The following is a 15,194-nucleotide window of genomic DNA, read 5'->3' as shown; positions in this document are numbered from 1 at the left end:
ATTCAAGGAGTATGTCTCTGGACCGCAAAACATTGCAAATGTAGCTACTAAATGTCTTTAAAACATTTTGTATGCAGTTATTTTAAGGGACAGAAAATTCAAAATTAAACTTTAAAGATTCAGATAGGGCATGTCATTTAAATAACTTTTAAATTTACTTCTATTATTTAATTTGCTTTGTTCTCTTATATAGAAACATAGAATTTGACGGTAGATAAGAACGAAAAAGACCCATCAAGTCTACCCATATTACTTTTTCCTTAGGATAGCCTTATGCATGTCCCAGGCATTTTTAAATTCCTTTACAGTCTTTGTGTTTACCACCTCCAATGGAGGTTTATTCCGTGAATCCACCACCCTCTCTGTAAAAAAATGCTTACTCACATTTCTAATGAATCTGCTACCTTCTAACTTTAGATTGTGACCCCTTGTTTTGGCATTTATTTTTGTGTGGAAAATGATCACTTGATGTGTTTAGCTAGCTCCCAGTAGTGCATGTTTGCTCCTTCAATAAAGAACACAAAGAGAATCAAGCAAATTTGATAATAGAAGTAAATTTGTTTTAAAATTGTTTAATCTATCTCAATCATGAAATACATTTTTGGGGTTTCATGCCCTTTATGTTTTCCAAGCCTAAAGTAAGCTATAAGAAGAGTTTATAAACCCTGGATTTATATTTCTGTAAATACGTACCACATTTAGGATCCTGTGGAGACCCTTTAATAAACAACATACACGGAGCAGCACTGATCAGCTTTTTCAGTTTCACATTCAGATCCTCCTTGGTGGCATTGTTGGTGCTGGCAGGAAAAGAAGTGCTTGACGCATGTCGTTGGACCCTCTTGGTCAGTTCGGGTGCATGGGCTCCATCTAATCTGTCAATTTTCTGCAAGTTCTAAAATATTGAAAGAACAAAATTACCCCAACATAATAAATATTTAAAGGCCATAGTAGTTGAAAAATGAGACGCTGTAATTTGTTATGGCATTTAATTATAAGACTATCAACCGCACAGTACTCCTGGTTTAACCCCTGCAAAAGGGTTAAACACACAGTAGAAGTACTGCTTGCGGTCAGCAGAAACACTGCAGGTCCCAAGCAGACAACGCAGACGATTCTATAAGCAGCGCTAGTTGCACATTTGGGTCATACTACAGCTGCTGATTGGATCAGCTGTGGGTTCTCCTTGGGACCAGCAGTGCTCTTCGGGTCCTGAGCGGCAGTTCCACTGTGTGTTTAACTAAACACACAGTAGAGCAGGGTCCAGTTGTAAAAATGGCATGCTATAACGGATTACAGCATGTCATTTTTTGACTATTATGGCACTTTAATATTTATATTTTTTATCAAATGTAATGACTACATAAAAAAGGGCAGGTGTCAAGGTATAAATTTCATGTGTGCAAACCACATCTATTCAATCCAATACAACGGAAAAAAATGAAAGAATCTGTTATGACCACTGGAGGGAGCCAGTAAACTGAAATTATATAGCAATGCTGATGTTGTGTGTGTTTTTTGTGGTTACAAAATGGTTAACAGGCAATGTCCTTGAAAGAACAGTGTGAGTGTACAGGCATGTGTGACCTGCAGTGCTCTACACTTGCCAAGTCTCACACTCACAGCACTTACATCTTCATGAGAGTAAAAGTAGTCGTGGGCAAACATTTGTACAACAGGTCTGGATTTTCTAAACTTTTAATTTATACACCAATGTATGTGCTCACTGTGCTACAAAATGATTCAAAAGGTACAGATAATTCCTTAGCGATTTAAAGATCATTCTCTTTTTTTAAAAAAAAGAACAGAATACCCACTATACACAGTAATGTAAATCTCAGGCTGTTGGATACCTGGGTGAGGAGTAAATGGCAGAAGAACTTCTTGAAAAGGAAGAACGGGTGGTGGATTTATGAATAGGCATCCAATAAAAGTGCTAAAGACCAGTGCGGAGACAGTATTCAAGAATGTATGGGAGTAACATAAGGCTATAGGGGAGGAGCTCAAGTCTTACATAACATTTTAGATAACATCTTTACGATGAAGTATTTCGTAAAAAAAAAAAAAAAATAATAATGTCTACAGGAATGACAGGGCAATACAAAAAAATTGTTAAAGATTTTCATGTACTGAAAAAAATGTTTTTTATGCTTGTGAGGAATTTCACAGGCTACCAATAAAGCAGTGAGAGATCGATTTTCAAGCCACTGAGCAAATTGGCCCTTAAGGGCCAAATGCAGTGTTCTCTGTAGTGCCATGAGTGGTATTGTGACGTTGCTGGGTAGTAACAGTGTGATATTTTGCAATACTGTTATTTATAAAAGTTACTTAAGCTATCCAAAAGCACAAATGAATTATATCATATCATTTAAATGAAAATTTGTGCAACAAATATTGTAAACATTTAATATGAAATTACTTTAGATTAATATTAGTTTAACTATTAGCTGAAAGGTCAGTAGCCGGGTGATGTGCTTATTAAACAGGTCCTAGGGACAACACTGCAAGCATCAAAATCAAACAAGCAGCTATAACAACCTTTTTTCATGCAACAAAATAAAATAACTAAACATATGCATGATATATATCTTTAGATGTTTCTGTCCCTTTAATCAAGACACAATTTTTTAAACTCTGGTCATTAAGGATTTTTCTACACACTCTTAAAATCAAGCTTTAAATAAAATTAAAAAGCATACAATTGGCACAGCAAATTCTCTCTCTACTCACCTTAAAAAACAAAAATGTTGGCACTGAGGTAATTTCATACTTTTCTGACACTTCTGGAACGGCTTCTGCTTCAAGCTTCAAAACAATCAAAATAAAGGAAAAACATTATCAAGGGTGGAAAAACTTCAGTTATTTTATTTTCAGATCCGTTTTATTTATGATATGTTTATAAAACTCTCCCAGGGATACTTGGGTATGTTTAAAATGGGCTGAATGCAAAACGTTGCAAGTCATTTGCATTTAAATGAGACTCGCTGGGCTGCCCTGTCAGCCACTGAGCTTGCACTATGACAAAACAGGTTCACGGGTTCATATTTTGTTGCACATTTCAAAAGATGCCTAGAGGCTGGCAATAAAAATTTTGGTGCACTAGTGACCTAGTAAATTTTCAATCATATGCAGCTACTACTATATTGAAATCCATAAATCACTGACCCCAGTTATGTCATGATTACAGTGCTTATTTTCTGCCCACAGCAATTCTAGCTGTTTGCTCTATTGACTAATTTCGAGAGGCAGTACATCAAGACTGACATTTGCAGCTCTCTGCAAATTATGAAGCAAAAAGGAGTATTTCTTCAATAAACTATTGATGTCTGGAAATTTTTATGCTTAACCCTTGCACAGCAACTAGATGGCAACTTTGTATGCTAGTTAAAACAAAAATCAACCGAGCTAGGAAATGCTTAAAGCTTAATGGCAGAATGAATGAAGGAATTCATCTGTTTTTTATATTATAATACATACGCACTATATAGAAAGTGAAAGTTACGCCAGCACTGCGACTTCTTGATAAAAAGTCCAATTTTATTTAAATTTCCATAAAAAGAGAACAAAAATAAAGTGCAAAAAGCTCTTAAGGTGAACGTTTGTCTAACATGTTTCGCCGTAGCCTTAATCATAGACATATTTAAAAAATATGTGCAATTAAAATATATACCCTTGACTTAATGCTTATTGGATAGAATCTGACCAATCAAACATAAATTGGACATTTTGAAAATTAACTCCCTGAGGTCTTGTTAACCCTAACATTCACAATATTTTACATTATTTAATCCATAAGATGAAAATAACAATAGTAACAATAATATGCTATAATGTGTTTAACAATATGCTGTAATACAAAATACAGAATAAATTACACCGTTAAACACATAGATAAACTTTACAATGGAGCTTGTGAAATAAATGGAATTTAATCTTCTAATAAGATTTCTATATTGTAATATTCACATACATGTCACAATTTGACATTGACCTGGACCGTATTCATTCCATAAACAGTTACAAAAAAATAGAAATAAAATAAATATTCTACAAAACACTTGCAAGCTGACTGCTCTTTTTACAATACCTGCATTCTCTCTAACCTGGGTACTAGTATATACTGTGTGCATCCTAAAAGGTAAAATATAAAGTTATAGCTAATTTATTTTTATTTATTTAACCATTCTTGTTCAATTCTATCAGAAACTTGCAAACTGTTACCTAACTGGCACACTTCAGTCATACAGGTTACCTATTGTTTAAGAAAACATGAAATTGTAATCGTTTTGCAACCTGGCCTGGTGTACATGCTCTGATAAACAATATCTAGGATGTACCTCGAGAGAAGCCAGGGAGAGAATCCGGCAGCACCTCTCAGATATAAAGAGATCCGAAGCCAAATCTGAATTAGCGAAACATTTTATAGTTAAAGGGACACTGTACCCAAATTTTTTCTTTCGTGATTCAGATTGAGCATGACATTTTAAGCATCTTTCTAATTTACTCCTTTTATCAATTTTTCTTCATTCTCTTGGTATCTTTATGTGAAATGCAAGAATGTAAGTTTAGATGCCGGCCCATTTTTGTTGAACAACCTGGGTTGTCCTTGCTGATTGGTGGATAAATTAATTCACCAATAAAAAAGTTGCTGTCCAGAGTACTGAACCCAAAACAAGCTTAGATGCCTTCTTTATCAAATAAAGATAGCAAAAGAACAAAGAAAAATTGATAATAGGAGTAAGTTAGAAAGTTGCTTAAAATTGCCTGCTCTATCTGAATTACAAAACAAAAATTTTGGGTACAGTGTCCCTTTAAACATGCCAGTTGAAATCTTACTTTCAAATGGAAGATAATAGAGAAAATTAAGAAGCCAAGAAGAGGTGGCAATTTGAACAAATTATTACTGAAGAGAGAAGCTTTCTGGATTTTCTCCCTGGGCACTAGGGTCCCAAAAGGCTTTAATTCCATCTATGACATCATAAACCTTTGGGAACAGAATATCCCAACACACACAGTTCTCAAAGACAACTCATTAAATAGCAGGGACAAAATCCAATAGCGAATGGTAACAATGTTAGTACAGGTAGCAGTGACACATTTTATATATGTAATTCTTCAGTACAACGATTGCGATCATCATTCCATTAATGTATTTACTGCAAAACGATTACAATTTCATGTTTTATTAAACAAAAGGTAACCTGTATGAATGAAGTGTGCCAGTTAGGTAACAGTTTGCAAGTTTCTGATAGAATTGAACAAGAATGGTTAAATAAATAAAAATAAATTAGCTATAACTTTATATTTTACCTTTTAGGATGCACAAAGTATATACTAGTACCCAGGTTAGAGAGAATGCAAGTATTGTAAAAAGAGCAGTCAGCTCGCAAGTGTTTTGTAGAATATTTATTTTTATTTCTATTTTTTTTTGTAACTGTTTATGGAATTAATACGGTACAGGTCAATGTCAAATTGTGACATGTATGTAAATATTACAATATAGAAATCTTATTAGAAGATTAAATTCCATTTATTTCACAAGCTCCATTGTAAAGTTTATCTGTGTGTTTAACTGTGTAATTTATTCTGTATTCTGTATTTTGTATTACAGCATATTGTTAAACACATTCTAGAACATTAATGTTACTATTGTTATTTTCATCTTATGGATTAAATAATGTAAAATATTGTGAATGTTATACAGCACATATAGGGGTAAACAAGACCTCAGAGAGTTAATTTTCAAAATGTCCAATTTATGTTTGATTGGTCAGATTCTATCCAATAAGCATTAAGTCAAGGGTATATATTTAAATTGCACATGTTTTAAATATGTCTATGATTAAGGCTACGGCCGAAACATGTTAGACAAGCTTTCACCTTAAGAGCTTTTTGCACTTTATTTTTGTTCTCTTTATGGAAATTTTAATAAAATTGGACTTTTTATCAAGAAGTTGCAGTGCTGGCTTAACTTTAACTTTCTACAAAATAATTTTCCCTTTTGAGCTGAGCACCTTTTTGGGTCCAATATCACTGAGATGCACTGTTCATTATATCACCTGTGATTGGAAGAGGTGAACACAGAGGCGGGACTAACTATCTGGTGCAGGAGTGAGAAACAAGCCCTGCACAGGTGCTGAGGATCTAACAGGCAGTGGTGAGCCGACGAGAAGCACAGTACAGCAATCCCCTGAGAGGCTGAGGCAACATTCCGGCTGGTGAAGCAACCCTGAGTCACACACGGCTGCGGTGGCGGTCGTTGGGACAACGTGAGGTATTGAGCTGAAAGAGGCTGGAAGTTTTTACCCTTATCCTGGGGGAATTTTGCCATTAGAGGAGCACAGTGTTCGGCAGTCCCACGCCCTGCTGGTAATTGTATCAGTAACTGTTTATATATATATATATATCCCTTGGTTTACAACGGTTCAATTTGCTGTTTCCTGTAATATTAAAACCGCCAACAGGACCCCTTCGGAAGGAGCAGCAGTACTCCGGGCTTGAAGGGAGTACCCTGAAAGACTTGCTGGAAGCTCTTGGACAAGTGGCCAGCAATAAGCAGAAAACAGCCATCATTGCAGAGCTGATTGAGGGCGACGAGAAAGAGATCAGGCCAGTGAACCAGGCAGGAGCTGGGCCAGCAAGCCCTCAACAGGGGGGACTGATATGTCCGAAGTCCAGCGGGAGATCCAATGGTGGCTGGCACTTTATGGAACTACCCCACAGGAGGTGATAACTAAAATTATTGCCGACACCACATCTCAAGATGCTGAAGGTCCAGAAGGCACTGGGGGGAGATGCACCGGCCGATCTGAGGCCCACTTCACCTCGCAAGAAGTTACCCCATGAGGCCTTTCGTGCCTAAAGACGGAGAGGAAGAAATTGACCGGTACCTCCAGGTATTTGAGACCCAGTGTGAGCTGCAGGGCATTGGCGAGACAGACTGGGTTACCCTCCTGATAGGAAAACTGTCAGGAAGGGCTTTGGACGCTTTTGAGGCTATCCCCCTGGAAGACAAGCAGAGGTATGACCGGGTGAAATAGCGCATCCTTGACCGGTATTGTCATCACGCCGGAGGCGCATCGTCTCAAGGTTCCGGAGTTAAAGAAGGAGAGAGAGAGGCAACCATTTAATGAGTGGACCCATCAGTTCACCGACTCCCTGGACTATAAGTTTTCGGGTTGCCAAGTGACCACCATGGCCCACACCTCCTCGTCCTCCAGTGACCCACCGGCTCAACCCCGGTTTTCTAGCCCCAGTCCACCCCAGAGAATGGGAATCTGGTGCGATCAAATGGGCCATGTACGGTCCCATTGATCAAAGAATCCACCCACCCCCCTACTAACCGGACCAGAGCACCAGCTGGGATTTCCAGAGAAGCAGCCCACTGCTTGGAGTCAGGGAGCCCCGCTGACCCCGCCGCTTGGGCAGAAGGCGAATTTTGGGTCGTCTGCATCATCGTCAGCCAGTGTGGATTAACGGCCGGCAGGCCCAAAGACTATGAGACAGCGGAGCCACCATCACTCTTGTCCAGCCACACCTGGTCACCGGTTCGGATCGGACCAGACCAGGAAATCTGTTACAGTTCATGTGGCTGGGGGTAAGGTGCTCCGAATCCCCACTGCATGGGTCCAATTGGATTAGGGTGTCGGTTCCCGTTCTGTAGAAGTGGGAATCACTTGCCACTTGCCGGCAGAAGTTCTGTTAGGGAATGACTTGGCACATGTCGCCTCCACCTTCCTTATGGATGGCCCTACGGATGCTTGCCCGGTTACCACCCGCAAACAAGCCAGGCTCCATGCTGAGGCACTCGAGAATGGGACCCAGGTAAACCCCACCCAACTTCTACCCCAACAGATTACCCCCTCTCCTGAGCTTCCCCCTCCGACTTTGCCCAGTAGACGTTAACTGACCAGACGCTAGGCCCCTACCGGGCCTAGGCAGGGACAAACCCAGATGGGTTAGGAGGGGACCGCATTGAGTGGGACAAAGGACTCCTGTACCGGGTTACAGAGTGGCGGGAGCAGGCAGATGCCAAAGCAACAGTTAGTGGTACCGCAAAAGTATTGGTACGACCTACTACGCATAAGGCACAACATTCCCTTGGCAGGACATCTAGAGATTACTAGGACCCGCCACAGATATACCCAGACATTTTTCTGGCCCGGGATTAGGGAGGACATTAGACAGTACTACCATACCTGTGACATCTGTCAGAGTAGGGAAGACAATCGACCACTCCAAAGCTTCCCTGTATCCCCTCCCTATCTTCGACGAACTATTCAGCAGGATAGCTGTTGACATTGTCAGACCATTGCCCTGTCCTAGCCACTCAGGAAAGAGATATATATTGATGGTAGTAGACTACGCTATCCGGTACCCAGAGCAAATCCCCCTGGCCAACATCCAGGCAGAGACAGTAGCCGATGCCCTGCTCCGGATCTTTGCCAGAGTGGGTTTCCCCCGGTAAATTATCTCGGACCAAGGGAATCAGTCTACTGATGAGCTCACCCAGCAGCTATGGAGGATTTGCGGGATAAAACCCCGGCTGAGCTCCCCATACCACCCCAAAACTAACAGGTTATGAGAGAGGTTTAATGGGACACTGAAGCAGCTGCTTCGGACATTCTCTGTCTCTCACAAGGACTGGGAGAGATACCTACCGCACATCCTGTTCGCTTACCGGGAGGTGCCACAGAAAGCCACCTGATTTTCTGCCTTTGAACTAGTATATGGCCGTTGGGTAAAGGGGCCCCTATACCTGCTTAGAGCCAACTGTGAAGGGTCGGTTAGGGAGGAGGGAACCTACATTGTAGGATATGTTCTAGAGTTCAGGGACCGACTGAAGGACTTCACCGTCACAGTGTGGGAGAATCTTCAGACCACCCAGGGTAGGCAAAAATGGTGGTACGACCATACCGCTCGCAACTGCACCTTGGAAGTAGGGCAGAAGGTTCTTGCCCTAAAACCTACCAAGACAGAAAAGCTGCAGACCGCTTGGCAGGGACACTATTGAGTAGTAGAACAGCTTTGTGATATTACCTACCAGGTAGCCAAATGTTCAGATGAACGAGTTCGCAGGACCTTTCATGTGAACATGCTGAAGGCGTACCAGGAGAGGCCAGAGAAGGTAGCCGTCATATGTGCTCTAGGCCATGAAGGTCGTGGAGAGTCTCCCCATGCCGGAGCAGAGTAGGACGTCGGCAGGCATAGAGGACATAAGAGTAGATGAGCGGATAGGAACTGTGCAGCGGGAGCAAGCAGGCAGGTACTAGAGAGATGACAGGACATGTTCTCCACAGACCCAGGGCACAACACGGTAGCAGTGCACCGGGTGAAGACCCCCGGACAGGCGGCCTTGCGGCAGCTGGCGTACTAGGTCCCCGAGTCATTTAGGGAAGACATGAGCATCAAAATTAGGAAGATGCTTGATTCAGGAGTTATCGAGCCATCCAACAGTCCCTGGGCATTCCAAGTAGTGCTTGTGCCCAAGCGGGATAGCACCACCCCGCTTCTGTGTAGATTATCTTAGGTTTAATGACCGGACCACGACCGACGCCTATCCTATGCCCCCAGTGGATGAGCTATTCCCGGGGTTACTTTCTGACAACGTTAGATCTCTGCAAGGGTTACTGGCAGATTCCTCTGGACCCGGAATCTATTACGAAGTCAGCCTTCATCACCCCATTCAGCCTGCACCAGTTTAAGGTCATGCCGTTTGGGATGAAGAATGCTCCAGCTACGTTTCAGGGGGATAGTAGATGGCCTCCTCAATGGCCTCCAGGATTATGCCTGTGCATACCTGGATGACATTGCGATCTACAGCGACACCTTGGAGGAACACTTGGTTCACCTAGGTACCGTCTTGGACCACATTAGGGCTGCAGGTCTGACTCTGAAGCCAAGCAAGTGCAAAGTAGGAAGGTCGGAGGTAAAGTACCTTGGACACCGAGTGGGGTGCTGGAAACAGAGGCTGGAGCTGGCCAAGATTGAGGCAGTTGCTAACTGGCTAACCCCCAAAACGAAGACCTAAGTCCTAGCCTTTCTTGGCACTGCGGGGTACTACCGCAAGTTTGTCCCCAACTATAGCACCCTGGCCAAACCCCTGACCAACCTGATCAGAAAACACTTACCCCGGCAAGTCCTGTGGTCCCCCAAGTGCGAGGCTGCCTTCCAACAACTGAAAACAGCCTTAGTTTTTGCCCCTATGCTGGCTGCTCCTAACCCATCCAAAAACTACTGCCTAGGGAAGTGGGCTACGCAGCAGTGGAGAAGGAGTGTTTGGCACTGTGTGGGCTCTCAAGAAATTGCAACCATACTTGTACCCACTGGTATGGCTTAATAGGGTCTCCGGGGACAATGGACGCCTGTTGCGGTGGAGCTTAGTCTTGCAGCCATTTAACTTCACAATTCAGTATCGGCCAGGAAAGAGTAACAACAATGCAGATGGCCTCTCCCAGCAAACTGAATTGGTATAGCTTTACCGGACAGTCCCAAGCCGACCCGTCAGGATCTAGCCGGGTCTGCCAGACTATGAGGGGGGGGGGGGCACTGTCACGGATACCAGGCTGCCAAGGCCACCCCCTTTCATCATGTGGATTATTGTGATCCTACAAGTTCTCTTTTGTTGTTACCATGATTGAACTTTGCCATGAAAGACCGCTTGGCCCCTTCCTGCCTTGCCGGGGTCCAGCCGGAATCTATGGAACTACCCGCGGGCTAGGCTCGCTAGAGATCCCCGCTGGACTTCAACCTAGGTCGCTCCCAAAGTGCTTTGCCCCAGAGCTCCACCCTTTTGGGTACTTGTTATACCTTTGATGGGCATGGGTTGGGGCGATTACTAGGACGGAGCTCACTCTGGAACCTGGGGTTTGGGCACCTCTCTACCTCATGCTGGTCCGGAGTACCCTTTACCCGGCTGCCACTCCAGCCCCCAGTGACGAATCATGACGCTTTTTGGACTGGGACATCTAGGGGCCTGGAGCTCACCATTTGGACCCAGGAATAGCCGTCGCTCCCTCGGGATCACCCCAAAACTGCCAACTAGCTATTGTGGGATCTCTATGTGACTATGGCTTCTATGGAGGTGCCAGCCTGTCTGGGGGAGCGGTGATCTCTTGATCAGATAAAGCTCTTATCAGACGGCAAATGTGTATATAAGCGGTGTGTTTGTCCCAATAAAGTTTGTTTGTGTTTCACCTTAATACTGGTTTCGTCTGGTTATTAGGCTACTGGCTATAATCACTTCCCTGCTCTACAGCTACAGGTTACAGGGTAAAGTAGAATCGTTTTGGCTGAGATACCCAGTCGGGGTATCAGGAGTCCGTCACAATACCCATATACTAAATCACTTGAAAGTACTGCAGCATATATGTAAAGATCTGACGGGGAAATATCACATTACCAATGTAAAAAAGGAAAAGATATTTTACAGCAAAAAAGTATTCATCTCACAATAGTAAGTTCCCCGTGAACAGTTATCCTTCAGCTACCATCTAGCAGCAAATTGAAAAAAACAAAAACAAAACAGCCAATCAGCATAAGCAGTGCTGAGGTCATGATGCTTTACTGTGAACTTGTGAGATTTCATAGTAAACTTAATTAAACTGAATTGGGTGATAACATGACTGTGCCTGCTACACATGCCAGTTGCACGCTCACTTGAAAGTCCCAGGAATAGCATCATGATTGGCTGATTAAAATCCCTTTACAATGGGATGTGGCTACAGAGGAAATTGAGGTAAAATATCTTCTTTTTTTGAGAGGGGGGGTGTTTAATAATTTTTATGTGAGTTTTCAAACAGGGCATACACAGAATATTAGTCAATGTAACACAATAGATATATTGGAATGCAGATAGCATGTGACCTAACATTTTAAATTTACAATATACATTCCTAGAAAACACAGATCAGTAGTGATCAATACAAATAGACGGTACTCATATCTGCATCAATGTCAAAGTTATATGGCAAACATTGCCCAAACATCCAAATTTAAAAAAAAAAAAAAAACACACAACAACTCATTTTTTCTAATAGAATAAGATATAAAAAATCCCCTTGACAGGTATAGTATACAATAGCATATTTATTCCAGTTGAACAGTAGAGGTCACTCTTGGACCCCCTAATTATAGCTGTGACCTAAAGGGGAGTTCCAGGGGTAAAAGAGCATGTAGGGCCAATCTTGGGCCCAAGAAATTAATATAAAGTAATGTAAATGTTTACATCTATGCTAGTTGTAAAATAGTGATTAATAAAACAGAGTATAGATGGTTATGGCATTCTAATAAGTACTGGCAAACTTGCAAAACTTACAAATATACTGAGATATTATAGTGACTGCATATATACACAAGGAGAAAGTTGAAACTGCGTCAAATCTCACCTTAGTATAAAACTATATATCTGTGAAAATGTATTTATAGAATATAATTCATATAAAATTGGAGGTAGAGGTTGTGATTGTAGGCCACATCCCTCCAGTATCGTGGGATCTTGTATGTAATGGCTCACAATAGACCTTTGGGAGTTTGTGCATAAAAAAAGGTTAAGCTTTAAGTATGATATACGCATTATGAGCTAGCCCTGATATACTTAGCAATACACTAACATAATAAAAGGCAGGTTGCAAACCTAGTCATTTAGGGGGATATATTAAGTAATTACTAGTATGTTTATGTGATAGCATAAAAAAATCAACTCACACTAATATATATATATTACATATGGACAAGATGTGGTATTGGGAGAGTAAGGGTAGTCTATAACCTTTAATAACATTTCAGACACAAAGTCCTCATATATACAATTACTTGTTGAGCTATGTCAGGACTCACAGTAACAGGATGGTACTAATCGATAAGTGCATTTCGCTAGATTTTCTCCCAAACTCAACCTTATCGATCATGTTCCTTGGATGCAAGTCCTGGTTCTCGTACCTCACTCAACCTACGCCAGTTCTGTATTGTGGAGTTGTCTCAGCTCGGTAAACTCCCATCCCCCAGCAAGAGGATCAAGGGCAGGCCTGGCTCCTCCAACAAATATAGCGATTCCTCTCTATCTCAGCAAGGAGGATCTTGGAATCACAGTCCACTCTTGTGACGGTAGACAAATCACTCTGCGCCTCAATTGCGATCCCTGCATGCCATGAAGGTTGCCGACAGAAAGAAAAGCCCGCCGAGCTGCTGTTTCACCTAGTCTAGCAGGTCGCCATGCTGATATCCTGCGGAACCAGCCGGTGCTTGAAAGAGGGGTATATCTGGTGCAGAGATAATCATCGTCGGTTGTCTTAGCTTCACACTGCCATACTCGGTCCAGTGCTGTGTTGAGTCGCTCCAAGACCATATTGCCTTAGAAGGTAAGCTCCGCTCTGTGTTTGCGGCAGGATTATCGGTTAATATAGCTGTTGAATTTGAATTTAGCACAGCTGACACATCGCTTGATAGTGAATCCGAGGATGCTATAGGAAACTGGTCGTCATCTCCCGCTACACTGACCTGTGGCCGTACATCAAAACCACTAGTGATGAGATTGGATAGTTTCTGAAAATGCTCCTCTAATATAGCACATATTTGATCTTCAAATAATCACAAGTTGGATGCCATAGTTTGAAGGGCATAGTTGGAACACAATTCATAGATGAATAACAGGCACAAGCCGCACAACAGTGGTGCAGCGATTTGTGAGGACAGAGGAGGCTTCAGATATAGGAAAAGGCCTCAAAATGTAAAGTCCGGTACTGAAGGCTGGGAAGACACGCTGCAATCCAAAACCCTATCTCTTGGGTCAGAGCATCTTCAGCTAAGCTTCTCCAGCTTATTAGGTATTTTAAATCAAGATTTCAGCTCAAATTGAAGAAAAGGTGGTGAAGATCTCAGCAGCTAAAGCTCAGTGCGACCAGTAAGATGGCCGCTGCCCAGAAGTCCCCCCCATATCTTTCTTTTTTACATAGAGATGTTCATGTGATAATTTCTAGTGAGAATTTTATAGCTATGCTGCAGCACTTTCAAAATGCTTCAATATTTGGGTACCATATCCCTTTAAGTTACTGCTTTTCTGTGGATTTTTCTGCCTTCAGTTTTCTCTTTAGCAAGTAAAATGCATGTTCAACTGGGTTGAGGTCAGGTAACTGACTCAGCTATTCAAGAATATTCCACTTTTTTGCCTTGAAAAGCTATTTGGTTGATTTGTGGTATGTTTTTGATTATTGTCCATCTGTACTGCAAAGCACATCCTAGCAACATTTGGCTGAATCTGAGCAGATAGTATAGTCCTATATACTTTAGCATTTATCTGCTGCTTCTGTCCGCAGTCACAATCAATACACCAGTGGCCCAGCTCCAATGTCTGCTATACATGCCCATGCCTTAACACTACCTCCATCATGTTTCACACAACATGGTATGCTTAGGATCAGGAGCCATTCCTCCCCTTCTCCATACACTTCTCTTTCCATTATTCTGGTAGAGGGGGGTCTTAGTTTCATCAGTCCAAAGAATATTGTTCAAGAACTGAGACTTTTAAGATGTTTTCTGGCAGAGTCTAATATGGGCTTCCTATTCTTGAGGCTTACCAGCCTACCTCCTGGAAAGTGTTATTGACTTGGATAGATGTTATGAAGATCTTTACTTCACCAAGGAAACAATTTTGTGATCATCTACCAAAATTACTTGCTGTAAAGTTGAATTGACTTTGTTCTCTAGTATCTTTTGCTGAAGTACAAAATATGAGAGACACCGGAAAGAAGCATCCCCAAGCACTCAGGTATAAAAAAAAAAAAAAAAAAAAAAATACAGAATTACGAAGTCCCCAAAATATAACAGATAATTATTCTCATAAAACATAACCAGTATTAGTGAAAAGTTAAAATCATAGGTAAAAACTTGAAGAAAAAAAAAAAAAAGAAAAAAATACTGGCGAGTCCAGTAAAAAAAAAAAAAAAAAAAAAAAAAAAAAAAATCAATAAATAATATCAAGGGAAAAAGCTGTATGCGAAATGTGCGTCAGGCTTTCCTGGTAAGTCCAGTGCCCTTTGGGCCAGTTTACTGATTTTTCTTGATTGTGATAACGTTTTTTTTACTGTTTTCAGGGACAGTAGCACGGGAACACCCGGTCCTTTTTAAATAATTGCAGTGGGGTGTCACGAAAGTGTTAGCAGACTGCTACCCCTTTCTAGCTACAGTGCAGAGTACTT

The 15,194-nt window shown here is 41.6% G+C and overlaps 1 protein-coding gene across 1 annotated transcript in view; it reads right to left on the bottom strand.

The window, feature by feature from the left end:
- GLRX3 (glutaredoxin 3) overlaps positions 1 to 15,194 on the bottom strand; it is a 174,085-nt gene that overhangs the window by 132,191 nt on the left and 26,700 nt on the right. Inside the window, exons 3-4 of the mRNA XM_053692587.1 lie at positions 2,731 to 2,805; positions 694 to 895 (exon numbers count right to left, since the gene is read on the bottom strand). Of these exons, the coding sequence (XP_053548562.1) occupies positions 694 to 895; positions 2,731 to 2,805 (277 nt within the window). The remainder of the gene's footprint in view (positions 1 to 693; positions 896 to 2,730; positions 2,806 to 15,194) is intronic.

Source organism: Bombina bombina, chromosome 9 (genome assembly GCF_027579735.1).
Source record: "Bombina bombina isolate aBomBom1 chromosome 9, aBomBom1.pri, whole genome shotgun sequence".
NCBI lineage: Eukaryota > Metazoa > Chordata > Amphibia > Anura > Bombinatoridae > Bombina > Bombina bombina.
The sequence above is the reverse complement of the archived record's forward strand: the minus strand, read 5'-3'. Positions and strand labels throughout refer to the sequence as shown.